Here is a 23,231-nt window from a genome sequence, read left to right on the forward strand (position 1 = left end):
AATACTTATAAGACTAGTTATAAGTCAGAAGGTGCTGAGCAACACACTCTAAAGGGGAAAGGTTTGCAGGAGAAAAATAATGAGCTAAAAGCTGAGAAACTGAAACGCTCTGCAACAGACTCTGAGGTGAAAAAAAGTTTTATGTATGACTGACTGAAAACAGAGAAAGATGCCATCAGCCAACACATTGATTCTTATTTAGTTTCCTCCCCAAATTGTTCATAATTTGCCATTTCATTAAAGTAACCAATTAATCAGTCACTCAGTCAATCAAATAAATTTGGAGATCCATTAAAATAAACAACTAAATAAGTATTTTCATCTGTAAATGTGTGTTTAGTTTTCATTTCAAAGTCTTCTAATACCCTGGTCCACCTTATTGTCTGGTGATTGTCCTCGTGGTGCTGTGTGAAAGTCAGCACAGAGCATTGTAGAAAATATTTCTTTGATAGAATTAGAAAACATAGAGAACATGATGAAGGAACAGGTTGAGCTTTACGTGCTTTACATTCAAAACTAGTCCAATAGATATATCTAAACATAGGTACCACCTCACCCACAGCTATGCAGGGAAAAGATGTGTCAGCGTGACTGTCCTATCAGAACGAAACAGCTGCACATCTTCATGCATGTAGGTTGATCCAAGCAGGAGGTATGTCCTGTACTAAGTCATCATAACTCTTAACTGCAAGTCTGCTTGATGTTCAAGCAGCTTGTTCCGCTTATGTTATATCTGCAGACCGAGTAAAGAGTCTGCCCAAAGAAACCTTGTCTTTTCTTGTCTTTACACGCACACTTAATATGATCCTTAAGGTTCTTAATAAGTCAGAGGTGGTCAGACTCAGTATGTTTTCCCAAGACTGAGAGCGCTCTCTAGTGGCAGATCACTGAATACAATGTCCATATTCTTACTCCTGGTTTGTCTCAGAAGGTGGTAAACTCTCAACATGTATTTGACATTTACCATGAACCTGTGTAGTCAGAGAGCCCACATGGCAAAGAGTTTATGTGCAACTCTGGCAAGCTAGCATCCTCAGCGTGTTGCTTTCAACATAAAAAGAAATCCATAAATACCTTGCAATACAAACTGTCACACATCTTTGGTGCGACACTTGAGGACATAGTTTGCACATCCAATTGAGGAAACTGCTTTAAACTGATGGGTGGTCAGTTCAAGTCCCGGTGCTTCCATCAAAGCAAGCACCAACACTTGTAATCAGCTTCTTCTACACTGCTCAAAAAAATTAAAGAAAGACTTTGAAAACACTTGTGATCACAGTGGGGGGAAAAATAATGCTGAATAATGTATTAGGAACGAAAGGATGCCACATCAATTGTCAACCTGCAGATTAAAGTGGCAAAATGACGCGGCAGGCTGGTCCCTTTTGCAAATATTTCATTGCAGCATCTGTGAATGGTACTCACTAGTTTGTTTGACCTCCAGGTGCCTGTATGCATGTCTGACAACATCGGGGCATGCTCCTAATGAGAAGACAGATGGTGTCCTGGGAGATCTCCCAGATCTGGATCAGGGCATCACTGAGCTCCTGAAGCTTGTGTCGTTTCTTTGCATCCATCTCTCTTTTTTTGTGGTAGGTGAATGTAGTATTATTTGAGTGTTGAGCAGTGGATACACACCTTTGTGAACTTTTAACACACATGAAGCTGATGCCTGGGAAAGAATGCATGGAGCTGCAGTTTTTTACTGGTCCAATCTTCTTCTCGTTCTCATGCTCAGCTGTTTGAGAGGTGACCTTGCTTCTTTTAGTGTCTCTTTGACTTCTCACGGTCTGATGAATGAACAGAATAAAAGATAGGACTGTAGGTGATCTCAGCTTCATTCAACACAAATGTATAGAGGTCCTTGAAATTCTTGTGTTGTGCTTACACTTTCTGTTACTTGCCAGATTTCAGATTCCAGTGGGAAGCTTTCCAGTCTGGCAATTTATGAACAAGCTTGTGATGTTTCTCACAGTTATTCAATGTCAAGCCCCTTGACATGAAGCAGGGCATCTTAACAGACAGTTAAGAGTCAGCACAGAGAGTCTAAGATGTTTCAGAGTGCTTAAGCATTCTTTGGTTAAATTCTAGGCCACTGGGTGAGTCTCTGAAAGCTTTCTGAGTGTCAAATATCTTGCTAAAGCAACAATTCAGGCATGCTAGTAGGCTTCATTATCATTTATGTAGAAGGTAATGTCCATTTAATTTTCAGTCTGAGTTATTCAACTGGAGTGATTGTAATTTCATTAATGAGGAGGATAAATACTGCAATATTCTCATGAAAAAGTGTTTGAATGAACTGACTTTGAATTGCTCTTCAACAGGAACCTTATTTAAGGTGACCCAGTTTGGTAACACCTGAGCAAAGGTGGAAACATCTACACGAGAAGGTGTTGGTATTGTTGTTACTAGCATGTTTTTTGCTTTCATGTTTCTTTGTTTTTAATATACTTAATGTAAGATATAAAACCACAGTTTTGTCTCATATTTTTTTTTACAATGAGCACAGAACACTCAAAACTGAGACATTTTACTACTTCATGGAAAATATTAGCTATAATATTAGTCTCAAAATACTGGAGGAACAACTTATTAGTTTCACTGGCAACAGGTCGGTGAGATGATTAAGTATATAAATGGTGTCTTAGCTCAATTCTAAATGCTACATCTCTGACAGTATAGAGTTGCATTAGTGCAGTTAGTTTCCACATCTGGAAAGCCATCATCTGTGATGAAGTGAAAAAAGCATTTGCCTCCTTCCCTGAGTTCTTTTTTTCTGTATTTTTCACACTTTAATGTTTCAAAACATCAAAGAAATTTTGATATGAGATTAAAAATGTTTTACCCAAGTAAATATAAAATGATACTCTTCATGCCTGTTGCTCACTAAACCCGTCATCTATGGCTCTGTTTTAGACAGTGTTGAGGACTTCTGGGGTCATGGATATGTATCAACATGTCTTCCTGAGTCATTTCAAGGTATGATGAGATTTAACACTCAAAAATACCTGTTTTCTGTGTCTTTCTTATTTTTCTTAGGTTCTTCAGTGAGATTTCTTACTTTGCACACATGAATCTTCCATTCCTCATACACATGCAGCAGCTTGGGGACCTTTAGCTAGATTGCCCTCCTTCTGATTGTTACCTTGGAGAGTATACACCCACTACCAAACATTGGTGTGAATGTAATACTTTCTTTCCTTTGCTGTACTTGACAAGCTAAGTGTGAAATATTCACTGGTTCACTCCACAAAGATGAACATGCCACATTAACCTTTTTGGGAATGCCATACACTGTGTAGTCATAGGATAATAATCACAGCTCTGTTGCAATGTCAGGGAGTGGGGCTGTACTTGATCACTGCACTGAATCCATGAGGGTACTGCTGAAATTGCCAATTAGCTCACGCACTGTTGTGTGGGAGCACATGCTGACAGCATGGAGCAAAGTAGCATTACCAGCAACAAACAAGACCTTCCATCATTTATCTGAACCCAGCTCATAAATGTCAATAAATGAAGGGCGTACTGTCGGGAACCAGGCCAGATAACAGTATGCTGAAATATATTGAAGTTCTGAGAAGTAATTATATTCAGTTTTAAACGATAAAGACCATAAAGAGAAGGGAAATATATGGATAAAATATTATCAGTGTGGCATGTCAGTGACAAACTTCTTTACTGTTATATTACGTCAGCTCACACAGTCATAAAACAAACACTACCGTCTTCCCATTCGAGCTTTAATATTAAAAACTTTCAGGCCTTAGGTTGCAGAGTGGACTCGCAGCATAACTTTGCTTCTTGTTGAGAAGAGTCAGATAAATATTTTAGTGCTGCATCGTTAATCTGTGAGAAAAGGTCCCAATATGTCAGAAAGCACAGCTGACAAATCAGTGGCAGTGGCGGAATTAAGTTGATTTATTTTAAGCCTTCCTAAAAATTATATATAATATTTAATTGAACTTTCTTTTTTTTCTGTTTTTTCTACCTTTGTTTTACTGAGTGATGAAGTCCCCATGCTTCTCCACAGAGCCATGGCCCGCGTACAACGTAGGAAAGCTGCACTGCTGTTCTGGGTCATTACCTGCAGCCTTGTGCCACTAGAGGGCGCTAGAGAATCAAGTAGTAAAAAGGTACAAAGCTGTTTAAATAACAGTGGAGAGGACACAAAGGCAAAATCTCTTAAGATGGTAAAACACAAAATCTAGAGGGGTAAAAATTTGGGCAGAATTAAAGTTGTACTGACAGCAAACTCTGTTCTGGTTCAGCTTCTGATTTCCCAACGGAGTCACCACATGTGATCTGGCACTGGTTTTATACTTCCTGACACAACCCAGGCTTGGGATCAGCACTCATGATCCCCTGAAGGTGGGTTGGTGTTTCCTTGTGGTCTTGAAACGACACTATTAAAGTGAATGTGTTAACAGCTACATTTGGAGCCAGGTTAACCAGCAACAGGCCCATTAACAGTTGCTGTTTTACTATTATAAACAGAGGGGGATAACACAGCGAAAATATTGATATAAACATATAACAATTATTATTTTTTTTTTTTTTTAAAAAGAAGAAAAAAAGAGCTTTTCTTAAGAAAAGCGGCTATCATTAAAGATCAAGTCTGAGAGCTACTGGAGCAGCTGAGCTATGGCTCTTTTGCAATCAATTTCTCCCACGGCAACTATTAGCTGTTAAGATTTCATATTTTTGTAGAACACTGCGTATTGCACAAACAAGTGGTGCCACATCACCTGTGAAAACCAATAATACTTTAGGAATAAATTGAACATTTCCATTGTTCAATTTATTTAGTTGTTTACTTTTTCAAAGCGATTACAAACAAATAAGAAAGAAGCAGAAGCTTATAGATGGCTAAATATACTAGTAAAAAAAAAAAAATAAAAATAATGATAATAATGAAGAAAAGAGAGATGCTGTTAAATGAACTCATTTTCCTTTTCAAATAATAAATGTAGAGAACAAGGCCAGATAAAAGTATGCTTTTTTCATGAGTAAGCCATTTATGTCTTAAAAGACAAAGATCATAAAGACAAAGAAAATATACAGACAAAAATAATAATATAAAAATAATTGTACTCGTTTTCCTTCATTGTCTTATCCAAAGTGCCTGCATATATAAGCATTTAACAACAAGGGAGGAAACAGCTGGGGCCAAATCTTTGTTTTCTGTGGAACTTGGACTAAAACTTACAGACATGCAAGTTTAGTACATTAATGTACACATTACATATGTACAATTATGATTCTGTGAAATTACCAAAAGAATCCATGAAATTGTTCCAGTAAGAGTCAATTTAATAGTATACTGTGTATCATGCACTATACAAACATATATATATAAACTGGCATTCATCATCTCTTGAGTCACCATCATGTTCACCTCTTTTTTAAGATTTGTTAGCTGAGTGCTCTTTTCATTCAGTCGAGGCTCTCAGAATGTAAACAGTCTCTTTGTGGCTTGCAGAGGTTTACTGAGTTTTTGGGACATGCCAGCATGGTTCAATAAATTATCAATTATAAATTAAAAACTTGTCATTTTAAATATATGAGGCTCTAAGAGAAGAATAGGGAATTCCTCAGATCAAAGGTGGGACTTACCTGGGAACTTGAGACAAGCAGGTCTCAGAACTTCTATGATGGAATAATCTTCATACACGACGTCTTGGACCAACAAGCTGTAAATATAAATCACTTTCCACTCTGGATGTTCGGTACCTGTTCGGAGTGATGACTGACTTTATCCACTGACATGAAAAGCATCATTTTACCAGAACCTGAGAAAACTGTTCACCTTCATTCATCAGAGTGGAAAAAGCATTAAGTCCACTCATGTGCAGTATCACTAAACTGTTGAATGTTTAAGTCAAACTTTGGGCTATTGGGTTTTATGCTAAAATAAAAACACGAGCAATATGTGAGTTTGTTCACCTTCTGGATTCTTTGTTGCTTTATTTGAAGTGCCCTTTGGATGGGATATACATAGAAAATTAAAAAACAACAACAAAAAAAAAACAACCTCCAAGGCACTAGCTGGAAAGCAACACATGTAATATCAATATTCTTACAGCAAGGTCACATTTAATCTATAAAACTGAAGTTTTTAATTTTTTTTAAATATTTTTTTATTTACTATATTAAAACATTTAATTTATTATATTAAAAACACAGACAAAACAGCAACAAAAATCTTGAGTTTTTGAATTACTCAGCGTGTTGGCTTCAATGTTTGACAGTCCTCTCAGCTGCTCCTTGTTGAGGAGCTATATTGCTCTGTCTTTCTCTTTAAAATACTCTAATGGTGTTCTGTTGGATTCAGATGCGGTCGTCTCAGTTTAAACTATTTTCTTCCTATGGTACTTTTGGCAGTGACAATCTTTTTTGAAAATTCTGGAGACTTGGAGTCATCTTGTCAACCAGTAATTTATCTAAAGACATTTATCAAGATATCAAGAAACATTCCCCCAACACTTCATCCAGCCACAGGTCATCACAGTCCCACCTCCCTGCCTCACTGCTGGGACTGTATTCACTGTGGTGGTCTTGGCCCAGCTCATGCTAAACATGCTGGAACAAATCTAGGGAAAACAAATTCATCTGTCATCTGACTAAGAAATCTGCTCCTACTAAGCATCAGGCTTCTTCTCATGTTCGTAACAGTCTTGTGCTGGAGAAAGACTTCCTGTTCGTTGTGGTGAACGTTATGTGAGTCATCTAAAACACGTGGCTGTGTTTTCTTCAAGAGCTAGACCGTGCAAGAGAACAGCTACTGTGGTTTGATCTACTTCTTCTGATTATTTATGTATCTGTTCTTTTGCTGATAGACACCCATAAATAAATAAACTGTACGTTCTGATGCTCATGTTAATGGATCCAGGCTAACTGGAGATCAGAGGACTCATTTTGGTTTCAATAATCAGATTTTCTGACTTGTCACTGATCTTTTTGTTGTGGTCAGAAGTTTACATACATCATGGGTATGAACTCTACCAAATCTGCCAAGAAGAAGGGAGAAATTTACAGCTGGAAATGTCAGCTACCAAAGTGTCTGGTTCAGCTGCAGGTCGATAAAGGAAATTTAACCAAATGTTATTGCGGGGGTACGTGTAAATTTGAAAAGCTCTATGTACACTTTTGACCCTGTGTGGATTAGTGAAGATCCAAAATAAATTCAAACTTGGGAACACACAATTCATGTTTGTAAAGTAATTAAAGATGACACCCCAGAAACTGAACAGTTCAAAGAAATAATTAAAAGCCCCAGATTTCAATGACATTCATGCACACGATGACTCGTGTGTAAGCTTCTGACCACAACTGCGTTTGTTTGTTTTTGTGCTTATGAATATTTTATGTTTTTGTTTTATTTTTATGTGGTGGAAATATTTCACTCGTGAACCGCTTTATATTTCAGTGATATTGCACACGGGTATTCTCACTTCTGTATATGGCAGCTTAGCGTGTAAAGTTTTATATTTCAGTCTTTCATTTTTAAGCCCATTATATGAAACAGGCTCATCATGGTAGCAGTTATTCATCATACGAGAAATGGTGTTCATGACTGATGACAAAACCCTGCACCTTTATAAATCTATATACATTTTCAGTGGTGGGAAAAAAGAGGAAAATTTCCACAGAAGCAAAAAGAAAGGAAATTAAAAAAGAAATAAAATACAATAAAACAGGAAATTATTGTGCCCCATTAGGCTCCTACATTGCTGCATATTCAAATCAACCGTAGAACTTTTTTTTCCTTTAAGGTGTTCATATTTTTTTTTTAAATCTTAAGAAAGATGAACTTTTCTGTAAAATAAAGACAAAGCAGATATGTAGGGCCAAGAAAGGAGAAAACATTTTAAGTTAATGTTTAAATAAACTATTCTATGTTGTATAAGTGGACAGATTTTACTCTGTAGTCAGACCCCCCCCCCCCCCCCACCCCACCCCACCCCCGTATTACATCAGGTGAGGTACAGTCCAATAGCAGATCTGAAATGGCTGCAGCAGTGAAAATGCTGACTGATATGCAGAGCATAAAAACAGTCATGTTGTCTGTATTCACGGTAAGAATCTGGGGGGAAAAACCAAATCTGAGCAGCAGTCAAATTTGTCTGTTCTGATAAATAAGAAAACAAAGCAGCAGTGGTCAACATTGTCAATAATCAATTTCAGGAATAATGGACAGCAGCACATAATCAATGCCTGAAAGTAGTGATTAACACAGTCATCATTCCACAATGGGCGTAGGATTCGAGCGCCTCCGTTTAAGAAGAGGCACACAAGCCACCTGCTAACACAGGTAATAGGTCCATCTGTTTTCAAGCAAGTGGCATTAACGCACTTTTTGTCCTCTCATTTCTTTTTTACCCTGCTGTAAAAGATCACTACCAACCAAAAACACACAGGGCAAATTACACAGAGTACCACTTAGATATCTCCATGTCCCCTTCACTGTGTGAGAGAGCGAGGATGCTGGACGGGTGAGGGGTGAAGCAAACTGCCGAATGCCTGGAAGTGTGACGGGAGGACAGCGGTTGAGGATGATGAAGAGGACGGCAGGCTAAATTCCACCTGCAGCATGTGGGAAGCACTGGCCCCACCGCTCACTGTACCACAGTCAGGGCCCTCAGAAAGTAAATGTTCGCCACGCATGTGCAGCTGAAAGAAACAAGAGTTTGGGAGCCCGTGGTTGTCGTGGAGGGCCGGAGAGTTCCCGCAGGCCCACTGGGAGGTCTCAGCAAAGAGCTGAGACTGGAGCTGGACTGGAGCTGAAGGACAACAACTATCTGAGCCAGATTCCTGCAGGCCGTCTATGGGCGGGAGAGAGAAAGGACATCCGAACAGCTGCTGAGGACACTCGTCGCCGCACAGCTCTGACAAGCCCATCACCAGCTCACCATCTGGACAGACGTATAGAAATTCACAGGACGACAGATTAATAAAACCTCCGTTACTGTTGTCATATATTCTAGGGTGTATGTTTGATGTCTATGGTTACAATGGCATCTGAGGAGTGCTTTTGTGCTCTTCTAGCGTACCTATTTCTACTACAGAGTACCCAGCAAACATTTAAACAGCTGGCGGTCTTTTCTCGAACGATAGTCATAGTTCCAAAATGAAAGTTGAACCGATATCACGAATGTTACCTTCACATCAGCACCAACTTCAACCTTCACAGTTCTTCCTAATATAAACGAGGTTCTTGTCGAACGTCCTTGTTAGATTTTCAAGCACGAGAAAGTTTGTGTTTAAAAATTCTGTTTTACTGTCTATTTATTGATCAGAATAAAGGAAACAGAAATTAAATTCTCTCAAGAAAAGCATGAGAAGAAAAGAAGAAACCTTAGTGGTGACTCAAACTCGTGACCTCACGCTTTCAGGTCGAACTTCATGTTTGAATGAAGCATTCCTGAGTTTATGACGTTGACGTCGCAGACAGAGAGGGAATAATTGTCCAATGTGCTAAGTTCACCAAGCAACAAATGAAAAGGATTTTAGATTTACGAAACTGAAAACAACTTAAAAGTGTTGTTTATTTCAAACATTTAAAAAGATTCCAGGAGCACTACTCTGTGAGTACGTGACGATGTAAAATCCACGGAAATATTCATGTGGATATCTGGTCACAACCACATATTATTTGTGAAAAAATAATGAATAAGTAATAAAAATGGCTATCATTCCATCTTTGCAATAATTTAATATTCATTTCTCACTGTTTAAGAGACGAGCCGACGTCACTTTTGTTCTATGCGGAAACAACATCTGCATCCATCGCTCTACATCGGCGTCGTACCCCAACCTGTTCTGACCAGGGACGCGACGTCGCAGTTTGAACCATGTTTGCTGGGTAATCTCCTCAAACATCCTCCCCATACATCTTCCTGGGATGTATCAAACAACAAATTAAAACTGGGCATTATGAACTATCTGAAATATCTACACAACTCTGTTTACTGCATGTTTTATACTGTGAATTCTACACATGCCGTGCTATGTATATCAGCAAGCCACTGCAATAAATGCATTTTTTCTTAGCAAATGTAACTGTAGAAGTTTTGCTACACTGAGTTTGAATTTTATTTTAATACAGAAGTCTTATTTTGAAAAGACGTGATGGTATATAAGAGAAAAACTGTATTTGAAAAAACTTTTTCAAACGCCAAGGGGAAAAAGCAAAAAGCAATATTTTAAATAATATCTCCAACATTATTCAGACATTATTTGCAAATGCGGTAATTATTACACAGTCAGAGGAGGCTGTTTACACTAGACCTGTTTCTTTCCTTTCTCATTAAACTTTGTCTATTTATTTGTCTGGTTATTTCCCAGTGACCACATTATTTTAGTTTTCTGTACTCATCCTCTTTACCTGCAGGCTGCTCAACCTGCTGTCTGTGGCCTGAGTGGACTGAGGTCATGGCTTTAAGAGAAAACGGGGAGTTCGTCTGCGCCTGGGGCGGCCCTCTTCTTCTGGAGCACCATCAACATGCACAACATGCCCAAGCGCGCACACACAGACACACGCGCACACGTGCATACATGCGAGCAAAAACACAACACAAAACAAATGTATACCATGAAAATATTGGGGAAAACAAAGGAAGGGAGACATAAAATGTTTCATATGAGACAGGGATAATAAATATGTCAAAATAAACAGGAAGAATATATAAACAAACAGGAAATCAATGGAGCCCATGTATAACATGACTGAAAGATGATTTGGCATGTATGTTTCACATGGCATGTAAATGGTTTATGTACAAAAAGATGGGTAAACATACATAGCTTCAGCTGTATCAGACACTGAAACGTCAATGTGGCAAACTTTTCTGTTTATCTACTTTTTCTTTTGTGAAGAAGAAGAAGAAGCTTGTGTCTTTACTTTGAACTTAGGCCACAGTTAATAACACTTTAGACTGAAGCCTTTGCTTCACTATTATTTGAATATTATTTTAGTTCTCTGTAAGAAAGGACATTTTGTGTGGCAAGAGCTCACCAAAGTAAATATAAAGAGCTTCCATCTGAGCCATCATGTCAGGTGTTTTCTCTGGTTTTTACCTTGTTTGTCCTGGTCCAGGTTCGACTGTGGAGGTAACGGGGACTCCAGCTGCCCTGTGCCCATGGAGCTGTGAGACAACAACCTTGTGGAACTGTTGTTTCCCTCGAGTTCCACAACCTCCCCATCCTGGTCTCCATCCTCCCTGCAACACACAGCAGAACTACTTCCAGCTCTGATAAATTATGTGTTTGCTACCTACAGAGCTCACAGTTTTTACTCAGACAATTTTTTTTTTTATAACAAAAGTAGTTGTTGTAAAATATGTTCATATAACTTGGATTAACCAGCTCTTTGCAGACCACCAGCATCATGTCCTTTGAGTTGAAAGACTTTAACAGATAGTTCACAAAAACTTTATTTGCTTACATATCAAGTGAGGTGGAATTTGTCAAAATGCTGTTAAAGTGAAGCAAAAACATGTGGGAATGAAGAATAAGGCCCTTCCAGGTTCCAGTTGTAATAGGTCATCTGGTGTAACCTGATGTAGTTTTAGTGTAGACTTTTTACTTACTTGTACTACATTTATTTAATTTATTTGGTGGACTGGAGAGAGAGCGTAACAATGGTTTAACCTAATAGCGCACTAAAAGCGCGCATCAGGTTTTCTAATTTGCAAGTTAGGTCAACAATTTTTATTTATCATGTTCTTAAAAATTCTGCAACATCTAGACCAGTTTAATCTAAAACTGAGCGAGCCAAGAGATCATCAATACCATCAGGATCACCAGGATCATCAGTAACCCACAGAATATTAAGGAGGCCTTGTCTCATGAAAATACTGCCCAATGGCAGCATGTAAAAATTAAAAAGTAAGGGATTTAGAATTGATCCTTGAGCTACCTGACAGGTCTCACGCTTAGAAAGTAGACCTCTCTGAAGTCCAAAGCCTGTCTGGCAATTTTACAGGAAGTGATTCTAGACATGTACCAAAGTGTAAATTAGCACTTCCTTTACCCAAACTCTACCTCTTTATCAAGTGTCATGAAAATGAGCTTCATAGTTTTTGTATGATTCTGTTATGAGACAGAAAAACAAAATACCAAAAATTTTTGCAGGTGTGTCAAAAAAAGCAAAAATGTTAAATCTACTTTCAGCTACTCTGGAGAGCATGTTTGATATGGCAGAGTTTGGAAGTACTTCCTGACACATTTCTAAAAGCAGGTATCCCCTTCAAGGCTGTCTCCTTATGCAACACTTTAACACTTCAGAACTGCTCTCTGTAAAGTCCCACTCTGATCACTTGCAGATGTACATTTGCTGGATTTCTGTAGTCCAAACTGTTTCCATTTAGATTTCATTGTGGGGTACAGTACAAATTCACAAAGAGGATCGAGTGAATTTGTTGTCCATAATTAAGATGCAAGTGGACAGATGGGAGCAGCTGGGAGCAGTGCAGTGCTCCACAAGGAGACAAACCTGAAATCCGATGGCTGTTCTTGCTTTTTATGTGCCGTTCTTTCTGATTGCACCTTTTATCTAAAAGACTCTGGTTATCTTCAGATTGGTGTCCCAGCAACACTCACATGCTCCCTGATTGCAGGCTGTACTTCTTGCGGCTCAGCCTGGTAGCCTGCTGAGTAAAGTACTTGTGACGCTCAGACTTCTTCCACATGTAGTAATACTCCACACACTCACCCACTGAGCGTGTTCGTACCTGTGGATAAGAAGAGGTTGTTTTTGCATTAGCGGAAAATAGTCAACACTCTTAAATGAGCATATCAGGTAGCAGGTCATCCTCTGGGTGCTCACCTTATTTGCCTGAATGAGGTGGAAGTTTTTCCCATAAACTCGATACCCATGCTCAAAGTTCCTGCACTCCTCCTCGCTCCAGGAGCAGAGCTCTTCTAAAGACAGCGGACATCAAAAATAAGTTTATAAAGCTACATAATAATTTTACATTTTTACATAATTGTAATTACAATCACATAAACTAAATACAACAGAAAAACTGAAATGAAAAGTGACACTCTTGATATCATAATCTGTTAATTTTGTTTTCCTGTTTCTAGCATAATAAAACAGTACTGGAATTAAACTGAAGGCTCATTTCTGATTTGAAGGTCATGAGGTCACATCAGTGAGTTATTCCTTCTCTGCAGTGATGAAGTTGGCAGCTATATTTCCACCGAAATGGTAATGAAACGTCATACTTTGCACCGGAAAAGAACTACACTGGCCTTGGGTTGTTGAATAAGCCTGCATTTCTCTCTTTTATTAAGAATACCATTGATTTTTCATTGACACTGGTATGCTGTTACTGCAGATCTAATTCTAACACAGGCTTTATTGAGAAGACCAGGGGAGGCTGACTTTCAACGACTGCCCTTTTTCATACTCGCTTTTTTGTCATGGATACTTGAAAATGTTGTGGTAACACAACTATTTACACATCTACAGACCGATCAATTCATTTCCCTGAAACAATTCGGCTTTAGACCAAAATATTCCACAGAAACAGCAACCTGTTATTTTACTAACAGTATTAAGGGCTTTTTTGGTGGCAGTTTTGTGGGGGTGGAATACAAACAAACTTTTGAGAGTCTTGTTATTCTTGATCTAAAAAACGCATTTGACACTGTCAACCGTGATATACCCAAATGTGCAGTGTGTGATGGATGAACAAGAAAGAAAAATAGTGAAACTATTGAAAAACAGAATAGGCATTCCCCAAGGATTGCTACTTGTTCCAATGCTTTGCACTCTGTTTATCAGTGATTTGCCTGCAAGCTACCCAGAGGCTGATGATAAACATTTTACGTTTTTAATAATAATTTGAGATCCGCAACTCAAATTTGATAAACATGAAACAAATTCAAAGACTGTTAAGACCAATCTGAGCGTTTTCAATCTTATTCAACACTAGATGAACTTTGCGGCAGCCCAGCTGTTTATGCATTCTTTCATATTTTCGCAATTTGTGATATTTTATGACAGTATGGGCCTAAGTATCACCATCTACAACTAAGCACCTTGTATCTTTATATAAACAGACTCTGTAAATAATGGATTTAAAAAAAATACAGTCCACTTAGTTTTGATGGTTTCATTCATATCTTTTGTGTTAAAGTAGTTTTTAAATGCAGACTGGCCGCATACATCTAGATACATAAGACGGTGACATCAGTCACTAGGACCATGTTGGACACTGTAAAACACCACATCATAGATCTAAATTTGGACAATCAGCATTCTCCATAATGACCTGTCACCTATTCAGGAGGCCTGACAGGACAAGCCTCCTGAAATCAAATTAATTATAGATATTGAATCTTATTATAAGTCAAATTTTGATTAATGGCAAATAAGAATTATTTGTTAATTTCTGTATCGTTTTATGTGCATTTCATTATATTTATGTTTTTCCCCAGTTATGTCTATTTATTGACTTGTATCTATATTGTATAGTATGGTAATGGTTTTATGTAACTAAATATGATAAAATTTTGTGTTTTGTGGGTATAAATGCCTAACTAGGGTCAACGGTTGAAAATAGGCCACAGTTTCATGTCTGGGAATTCCTCAGTTAAGTTTTGCCCTTGCTAATGGATTAAAAATTTGTATAAAATACTGTAACTGCAAAAACCTGTGACATATGAATGCAATGATTTTCTGATTACTTTTAATTTACATACTATCAATCATTATTACAAACTTATTCTGGGTTGTTCACAAAGGTGTAAAATGCCCAGTTGGGGAAAGTAGGACAACAGGATAGTTCTTACCACTGAATACTTTCACGTTGAAACGAAATCGCCTCAGTGCCTCTTCGACATTGAAGTTGCATTTCACTAACTCATACAGTGCCTGAAGGTTTAGAGGAAACACAAAAACTGTCACTCAGTGAAGACTTACCTCTCTGTTTAAGGCAAGTTAAAGAAAACAAGAACTCTTGATTATGGACATAAAGGCTGACCATGTTTAGCCATGGTCCACTATGAGTTCAGGTAATGCAGACTAAACGAGACAAGTAGAAGAAGTCTTCTGAAACGTCTTAAGGAGATTGGGATGAGGTTAGTAATCCACACATCTGAATAACAAGACAAAAGTAAAATCTTCAAGTACACATATCTAATAATACATGGACTTCTTTTTATCCAGCTGTTTGTTTCTTTCAGCGTGTACAGAAGGCACATTTATTATATTTTACCACAGCTAAAAACTTGGTTAAGATGAGTCATTCGCCTTTGTGTGGGGGGCAGTTGCGACATTGTCATGAAGGAAGAGTACTTCGTTACTGAAGTGGGGCGCTTACGTGTTACTACAGACTAGCTTAAACAAACAAAAGTAGCCAGCAGTGTTTGCTGAGATGTACCTGTTCATTGTCTTGGACAATGACCTCCTCGGTTCCTACTGCCTCCTCCTGGCCACGGGGTCTTTGTGCATTCAGCAAGAACTCCTCCACTTCATGCACTGGCAGAACCCCTGGCCTCCACAACAACTGGTCTTCGGTGCTGTAAGCTAGAGGGTGACAGGCACAGTTTCTCAGACTTACAGCGGACACATTAGGCACGTTTACTTTGTATTGTGTTCGTGTTCGCACTGTGCTTTACATTATGGACTTGAGTACACCTCAGTTTTTCTCAGTGCCTCAGCTCCTCTCTTTCACACTCACTCTCTCTTTCATGCATCAACATGCTTTGAAAGGCAGTCTTGCCGAGCACAATGAGGTTGATGTATTTTTTTGTGGATGTATTTGGGCGTTTTTTTAGAAGCGGTGACAAATTGTCCTCCCACATTCCTTATAGATTTGTTAATAATGTAACAGCAATTTTTAATGAAGGCAGCACGACCACACTCTGCACACTGAGCTGAGTCCAACAGAACTGTGTTGGGCCTGTATCTTGAAGCAGGTCACAGCACAGTACACATCAATCACACCAACTCTGAGGTGCTTGGACACAGTACTAAACACGTAATCCCCTCTTCCATTAGTACCTCATCCGATCAACTCGCCACGGTTCACCACAGTTTTCAGGATTTTCCATTAGATCATACCTAAAAAAAAGTACCAGGCACAAGGTACTAAAAAAGTACCTGCTTGGCCGGGGTTCCAAGTGATCCGAGCAGGTACCAAAATGTGACATCGTCAGACTGCATGCCAACGATTGGCGGGTCAGCGGTGTCACTTAATGAGTCAAGAGAGTCTCCTTCACGAAAATCAACATCGCCATTTTTAAAACCCGGCAACGAGGGAAATGTCTACAGAAAACAACACTGTGGTCCCCGAGTCTGATGAAAAGCCACAGACTGAGCAACAGGTCTACTTCCGAGTCGAGTCCTGGCGAGTCAATCTGAGTAGGTTCTAATAGAAACGGGGTTTTAGATTGATTTGGTGATATATATGTGTATGTATTAGGGGTGCAACGATACACAAAATTCACGGTTCGGTTCGATACTTTGGTGTCACTGTTCGATATTTTTTCGATACAAAAAAAATGTTCATGCCTTTTTAATTTGTCATTTATTAAAATTATAAATATATATTTTAACTCAAAAGTACAGTTTTTAAATTTAATGTTGCTGAAACAACAAAGTAATAAAAAAAATAAATCTATCTGATCGAGAAATCACTTATCTTTGGAAAAGAGAGTTTATTACAGAGAAATGGCTCTTTCCAAAATAAAAGCTATACTATACGCTTCTTCTGGGGTATACTCTCAGCAGCATATTAAACATATCAGGTCCCCATAAGGAGAATCATGTGCTAACGGCTGTCTAAATGACTCGGGTAAAGTTTGTAGCATGCGTGCTTGTTGTTTTTGTCTGCTTCCACTTGTCTTTGCACTAGGATGATGTCGGCGTAAATGTGCAGTCATATTCGTGTTCCCACTAGTGCTGTCAGCGTTAATCTCGTTGAAATGACGTTAACGCCACAACACGGCAAATGTCCGTTAACGAGCTACCGCGGATCGCCCCGTGCGTGGGGCTGGACTGCGTCAACACGTTAACAAGCTAACTGCGCTAACGCACTAGTTCCCACCAATGTAATTGAGCATTGCCTGGCACATCCCACATACTGTATTACTTTTGTCCATGGCCCGCTTACCTTCAGGGTCATACGTCACATGAAGACCAAAATAGTTCCAAACGCCAGATCTGAATTAGGGTGGGGGAGGTTCAATTTGCCATGTTGCAACGACCTTAACTTCTGTCACGCTAGCTTGCGCTGCGCTCAGTGTATCTGTGCTCGACAGTGCAGCCTAGGCGGATAAGTCGAACGCAGATTCACTGAGCGGTCAACACAGACAGCATCGTCAGAAGAAAAGTTGATAAAATAAATTAAAAATTTTGTATTGTTCGATACATATGCGTACTGAACCGAAAGCACTGTATCGAACGGTTCAATATCGATACGAGTATTGTTGCACCCCTAATATATATATATATATATATATATATATATATATATATATATATATATATATATATATATATATGTATTATAAACATGGAACAACTGTCAAAAATGACATTTTCAGTTGCTTACCTCTCTCCTGGTAGGTGTACGGGCTGATTGGAGGGATTTTTGCCTGATACATGGAGCCAACCATGATCTCCTAAACAGGAAATTCAAACATGAATAGTCATAATTGTGAAACGTGTCATCATGCCTATAAAAGCTGAAATTTTATTTTAAAATGTACACGTGTTAGTGTTCTTTGTGTAGACCTACAACCATGAGAAACACAGGCCTGTCCAAAACAAGCTGTTACATTTAGAAAGCTGAGCCACTGTGGTTTTAGAACTTGGGAGATTTCTTTCCTATTAACCACTTCTCTGGCTTATATGAATTTGAATTTTCTTAAGTAGAGCATTTTTGGCCAGCCCATTAAAAGCATTGTGGTTCTGTTGAAATTAGGTCTCAGCTCAGTAGCCTAACTCTGAATTATAATTAGTGCCAGAGCAGGAAAAAGTGTCATGTTTATATAAATGTAACCAAAGCCTAGTGTGTATTCAGCTTTTGATTGCACTGATCAAAAGAACCATTACCAGATGATTGATAATCCATATTTTATTGCTGCCTAATTGTCTTGCTATTGGTATTTTATCTGATTTGCTTTCCAATAAAGACAAGTTGCAACGTAATGTGTCTCCCTTAAATTTAAAGGTGATTGAGAGTAACTTAGTCAAAATAAGATTATTATGCTCAGTAACCCACCTTTTGCTCTTCATTGGATGGAATAGAGACATCATCAGAGTCTTCATCTGATGAACTGACCAATGTGTCTTTGTCTCCACCTAAAACACATGAAATATTAGAGAAAGATCAGGAGAACATTCAAATAACGCCACAAGATTTTCCATGCCATCTTAAAAGCCAAATCTTTCTGCTGATTAATAAAGGAAATCTTAAGCATATTTGAAACCACAATCCTTTAAAGTCATGATAAAAAATAAAATGACAATACACTGCATCTAACTCAATATGAACCACAATTCAGTATAAAGCAGAACACGCACAAAAAGTACCCTATCAATGAGCAAAGTGGCACCTCCTCTTTTTAACGTGTTCAGTGTGTTCAGTCTGTGCACCATAAACAACACTAAAGCTGCATACCTGCTGTACATTTGGTTTTCATGTTTTATAGACTCAGCACCTTTCAAATAGAATCACTATCTGGATATGACTGTTTCAATATATTAAAACTCCTGTAGTTTGAAATATCTCTCTGCCTTTGATTTAATGGTCTCATATGAAGAGTGACACATATATGCTATCAGACAGGAACGTCTCATAACAACTTCCACAGAACTGTATAAAATCAATGCTTATTATGAGTGCATTTCCCTAGGATCACAAACCCTGGCAGGTTGTGTTATTTGAAATGTCATCAAAGCACCAGAAACAAAAGAGCTGGGGATGTTCTTTCTTTCACAATTGTACACAACTTGCCAGAAAAGCAGTTCAATTCGATTTCAAATTGCGAACCTTTCTTTAGCTCAGAGAATTTCAGCGAGTTTTAGTGTTATATGAAAATGTGTTAATGCATGTCTCCCTGGGTGTTACCTTGGATGTGGCGAAGCAGATCTGAGGTGTTTGAGGTGACTGAGGGCGTGAGATCGTCGGCTAATGATTCTTCTCCCCCCTCCCCAGGGAAGAGGTCCTCAGTTATCTGATCCTAAACCAAACAAGAAATAATAAGACAAAAAAATAAAAATAAAAGACAGAATAGTAAAAATAGAAAAACAGAATTAGCATATTCATTAGATGTACAATCATTCAATTTGATATTTTTGACTGATTCTCAAAAGTTCTCTGACCGATTTGACCAATCAAAATCTGTTTTGATAAATAAATGAAAGACAAATGAGGCCACGGGTGTGTTCTGGTGCACCTGAGGTTGTATACCTTATCCAGTGTCATGTCTGGCAAACTGGCAGCCATGTGACAGGTCTCCTTCTCTGGATCTGATACTGTATAGCCATAGAAAGCCAGCAGCTCCTCCAAGGGAAGCTCACTGGCCTACAAATAAGGCACAGAGGGAGGCAGTGACAGGTGGAGGGGAGGTGATGGGGTATAAGAGGGAAAGAAACCACAGAAATGTATAAATAACATCCACATTTCTTGAAAATCATCTACATGTCTGTCAGTTTAGCTATCTCAAGCACACTTGACACTTTTCCCTGCTCTGTCCAAATAATGCCATCAGACTGATTGAGCAGTCTCCTTGTAAGATGCCTAAAACACCCCCAGAGTGTACTCAGTTTACTCAAAGTAATTGAACTGTTCTGTAAAAATGTCAGAGTCAACATCTGCACATCCCATGTCATTTCCTGAACATGGTGTTCAGAATTTCAGCATTTTTAAAGGTAAAAATGAATATTTCTTTACTTTACATGTTATTACAACAAGCGTAGAGATTATGAGAAAAGTAAATGGTTCTGTTAACTATTTAAATCGTCTTCTTCTTTGACTGCTCCCTTTAGGAGTCGCCACAGTGGATGATCTGCCTCCATCGCACCCTATCCCTAGCATCCTCCTCTGTCACACCAACCCTCTGCATGTCTTCCTTCACTGTGTCTGTGAATCTTCCTATTTTCCTGCTGCCTGCCTTTTTTCCAGTATAGCCACAAACTCTCCTCTGCACATGTCAAAACATCTCAGCTTTCCCTCTAACTTTTTTCTCCAAACTGCTCGACCTGAATTGTCCCTCTGATGTACTCATTCCTAACTCCACCAGCTCATTACCATCTTATAAACCTTTCTTTTCACCCTTCCTGCTATCCTTCTGTCACAAATCACCCCTGACACTCCTCTCCACCCACTCCACCCTGCCTGCGCTCTCTTCTTCACCTCTCTTGTGCACTGTCTGATGCTTTGGATGGTTGATCTCAGGTATTGAAACTCATCAACTTCAACTTCATATTTACTCCTCTGTTAAACTAGAATTTGAAATAATTCTGATGAAATGTTATACTGAAGGCAAATAATGGCCATAAAAAGCGGAGTTTATTAAGAGTTATCGATGCTGCTGGTTAGAGTAATTATTAAAATGCACATTCACTTACAGTATGTGGTTGATAAATTTTGGTCCTCAAACTGTTTTTTGTTTTTGTCAAAAAACGCTGTTGTTAAAATTTCTATGAACTACTAACTGAATTATTTCAAAAGCAAATGTTACATGACTTTAGAGTAACAAAACTGTACTGAACAATAGTAGTCGATGCCATTACTGTCAGTGATGTAGTACACGCTGCAACTATAAGGTTCCCATAATCACAGGAAGCTATTTTGCTGAATATCTTTGTGTTTATCACACATATAAACATGGCAGAACATGATCATACAGTGTGGGATGGTGTCGCCATCTTCATCGAGCGAGGACTCTTCTCCTCCTCCAACTCCTCTAAGACCCGTAAAGACTTCTGCTTCTCCAGATGAGGGCCTTCATTGCTGTATCTCCTCCACTCTCCACTAGGCCACAAGCTCTGCATTCATGTTTAGATGCTTATCACCCAACTACAAACATGCACATAGATAAAGACAGTATGCCTGTTATGTTGCATTCAAACAAATGTAAAATAGCACGGTACATTAAAATGGTGCCGTGGCACTCGGCACAAATGAACACATGAACAACACAGGATCAAATAGTGGCTGATCCTGGCTCATCCCATTACAGGTCAGCTGACTCCTCACTTTTCAAGGGCTCTTTTTTCAACTTATGAGACCTGCTGCTATCCAGACTTAGGTATTAAACTTAATAACAGATTGATCATAGCACTTGTGGGAAGTTTAAGCGCAATATAATGTAACTTTAAAGATATTTAAATGTCCAAGAGCTTATTGTGAATTTTCACCACAGGATGGTCGGTGTTGCTGTGATACAACATTAAAAAAAGAGGTTCACGGTGGTTTTACTGATTCATCGACACGATTCCAGGCTAGGCTTTGGTCTGAACTAATCAGATACAATGTACGTACAGGATGAAGGCCACATAAAGAGTTTATAACCATAGTGAGAAACTTTGGGTAACACGCTTACAGCAGTAACCGTACAAGAATCTCGCCCAAACCTACTTCACATAAAGTCCCAGCGCTCTCTAAATTAGATTATAATCTACTTCTTACGACGCCAAAAGTCACCAAAAATCTCCCAACCCGTCGGTCGCTGTCTGACTGACCAGGGGCGCTTTCCTGCGACTTGGTGCTGAACGCCTCTTCCTCTCTCCGGCTCGCTACGAGTGGCAAGAAGGAAATAACTACTTCTCAATATTTCTGAAAGAGACGGCCGGAGTTTACCGCCGCCGAGTCATGACATGTCTCCCAACTTTTTCACTAAACCCACTTCGCCGGCAAGGCACACCTGAAATAGTTCAGCACCCCCGTGTTAGACCCTACCGGGCTCCCTATTGTTTTCTACGGCTTTACTATCAAGGCTGAGGGAATGGCTCTTTAAAGCCAAGAACGCGGAGAGAGGCGATACGCTGGAGAGGTTCTCCATTTCTTCCGCCGCTTCCCAGTTAAATAGCCCCCGTAGCTCTCTTTCAGCGGTCGTTCACTAGCCGGCCAAACCCTCGGCAGTCTTGTGTATCGTACGGAGTGACAGAAGTCTTAAATTCGGCCCAGCTTCTCTAACATTTGGGTCATTACATTTCTCGTTTTCGCTCACTTACCTCCGCCATTCCGTTTCTGCGCAAGCTGACTATTGCCCGGATGTTGTAGGTCTACTCTTCTCTGCTGCTCCGTTTATTGCCGCAACGATTCAGCAACAGCGGCTGCAGTGCAGCGTCGTACACAGTTACAATGACTTTTTTTTCAGTAGTTTAGTTTAAGTTTTCAACTTTTTTTTTAAATCCCTCGTAGTTTTAAGTATTTTTTGAAATCGCCCGAACCAACACTTTCGGTATCACCTCTAAAAATTTTGTTTTACTGAAAGTAACAATTCTAAAAAGATTTCTAGAAAAAGAAAAGAGAAATTTATCGACTGATCAGTTCACTTATTCTTCGCGTTAAAACTTGTAAATAGTGACCCAATTTCTGCTCCTCTGCTATTAAATTAGTAAACAATAGTTTGGCACTGAATGCATCTTTAAGTTAAATGTAAATGCCCCCCCTTTACCAACACGTCCACGTGCGGTTGCTGAAAAACACTACGGTTTGTGCTGATTATGCGAGTGGAGGAGGGGACAGGACATGGCCAAAGCAGATAAAGATTGCTTATATGGCTTTGTCCTCAGCCAGTGACTGCTCAAAGTTGTCAGCGATTATAGAAGCATATAATGTAGCTCTACGTGTTGTCACCATATTCTCTGACATGCCTTAGCTAAACTTGAATATCAAGCAACGAAAAGGTGAGAATATTTTTAAAAAGAAAAAGAAAAAAGAAGCAGTGGGAAAACAAAAGTATCAACATTTAACTAGGAAGATAAAAAAAAACTTGTTAAATACCGAAGAATGTCTGCTTAGGATGGCATAGTATTTGCATAAATGCTATTCAACGTCTTCAAAGTCTTGCGCCACCTCTTATCTCTTTACATTTTGCTTTCAAGGAGCCAGACTTTATTATAATTGTCTAAAATGGTTTCTGAAGGTCTTTCAAAATTTTTCTTTGGACATTGGTTGCTTTTTCAATTATTTTCAGTCCAGTTGTACCTGACCATTTCAAGAGGAAGCTTTACCTTTGAATCACTGAAGCAGAGAAAGGCA

General features: G+C 38.9%; 1 protein-coding gene across 1 annotated transcript; it reads right to left on the minus strand.

The window, feature by feature from the left end:
- Nucleotides 1-5,954: 5,954 nt before the first annotated feature.
- mier2 (mesoderm induction early response 1, family member 2) lies at nt 5,955-22,291 on the minus strand. The gene is given in 13 exon segments (XM_063466243.1): nt 5,955-8,498; nt 8,500-8,915; nt 11,080-11,222; nt 12,604-12,734; nt 12,830-12,924; nt 14,803-14,884; nt 15,393-15,538; nt 17,568-17,637; nt 18,240-18,319; nt 19,089-19,200; nt 19,431-19,544; nt 20,870-21,041; nt 22,199-22,291. Coding segments are annotated over 12 exon segments (1,608 nt in total). The 5' UTR covers nt 21,017-21,041; nt 22,199-22,291; the 3' UTR covers nt 5,955-8,426.
- Between the last annotated feature and the right edge of the window lie 940 nt (nt 22,292-23,231).

Source organism: Pelmatolapia mariae, linkage group LG23, assembly GCF_036321145.2.
Source record: "Pelmatolapia mariae isolate MD_Pm_ZW linkage group LG23, Pm_UMD_F_2, whole genome shotgun sequence".
Classification (NCBI taxonomy): Eukaryota; Metazoa; Chordata; class Actinopteri; order Cichliformes; family Cichlidae; genus Pelmatolapia; species Pelmatolapia mariae.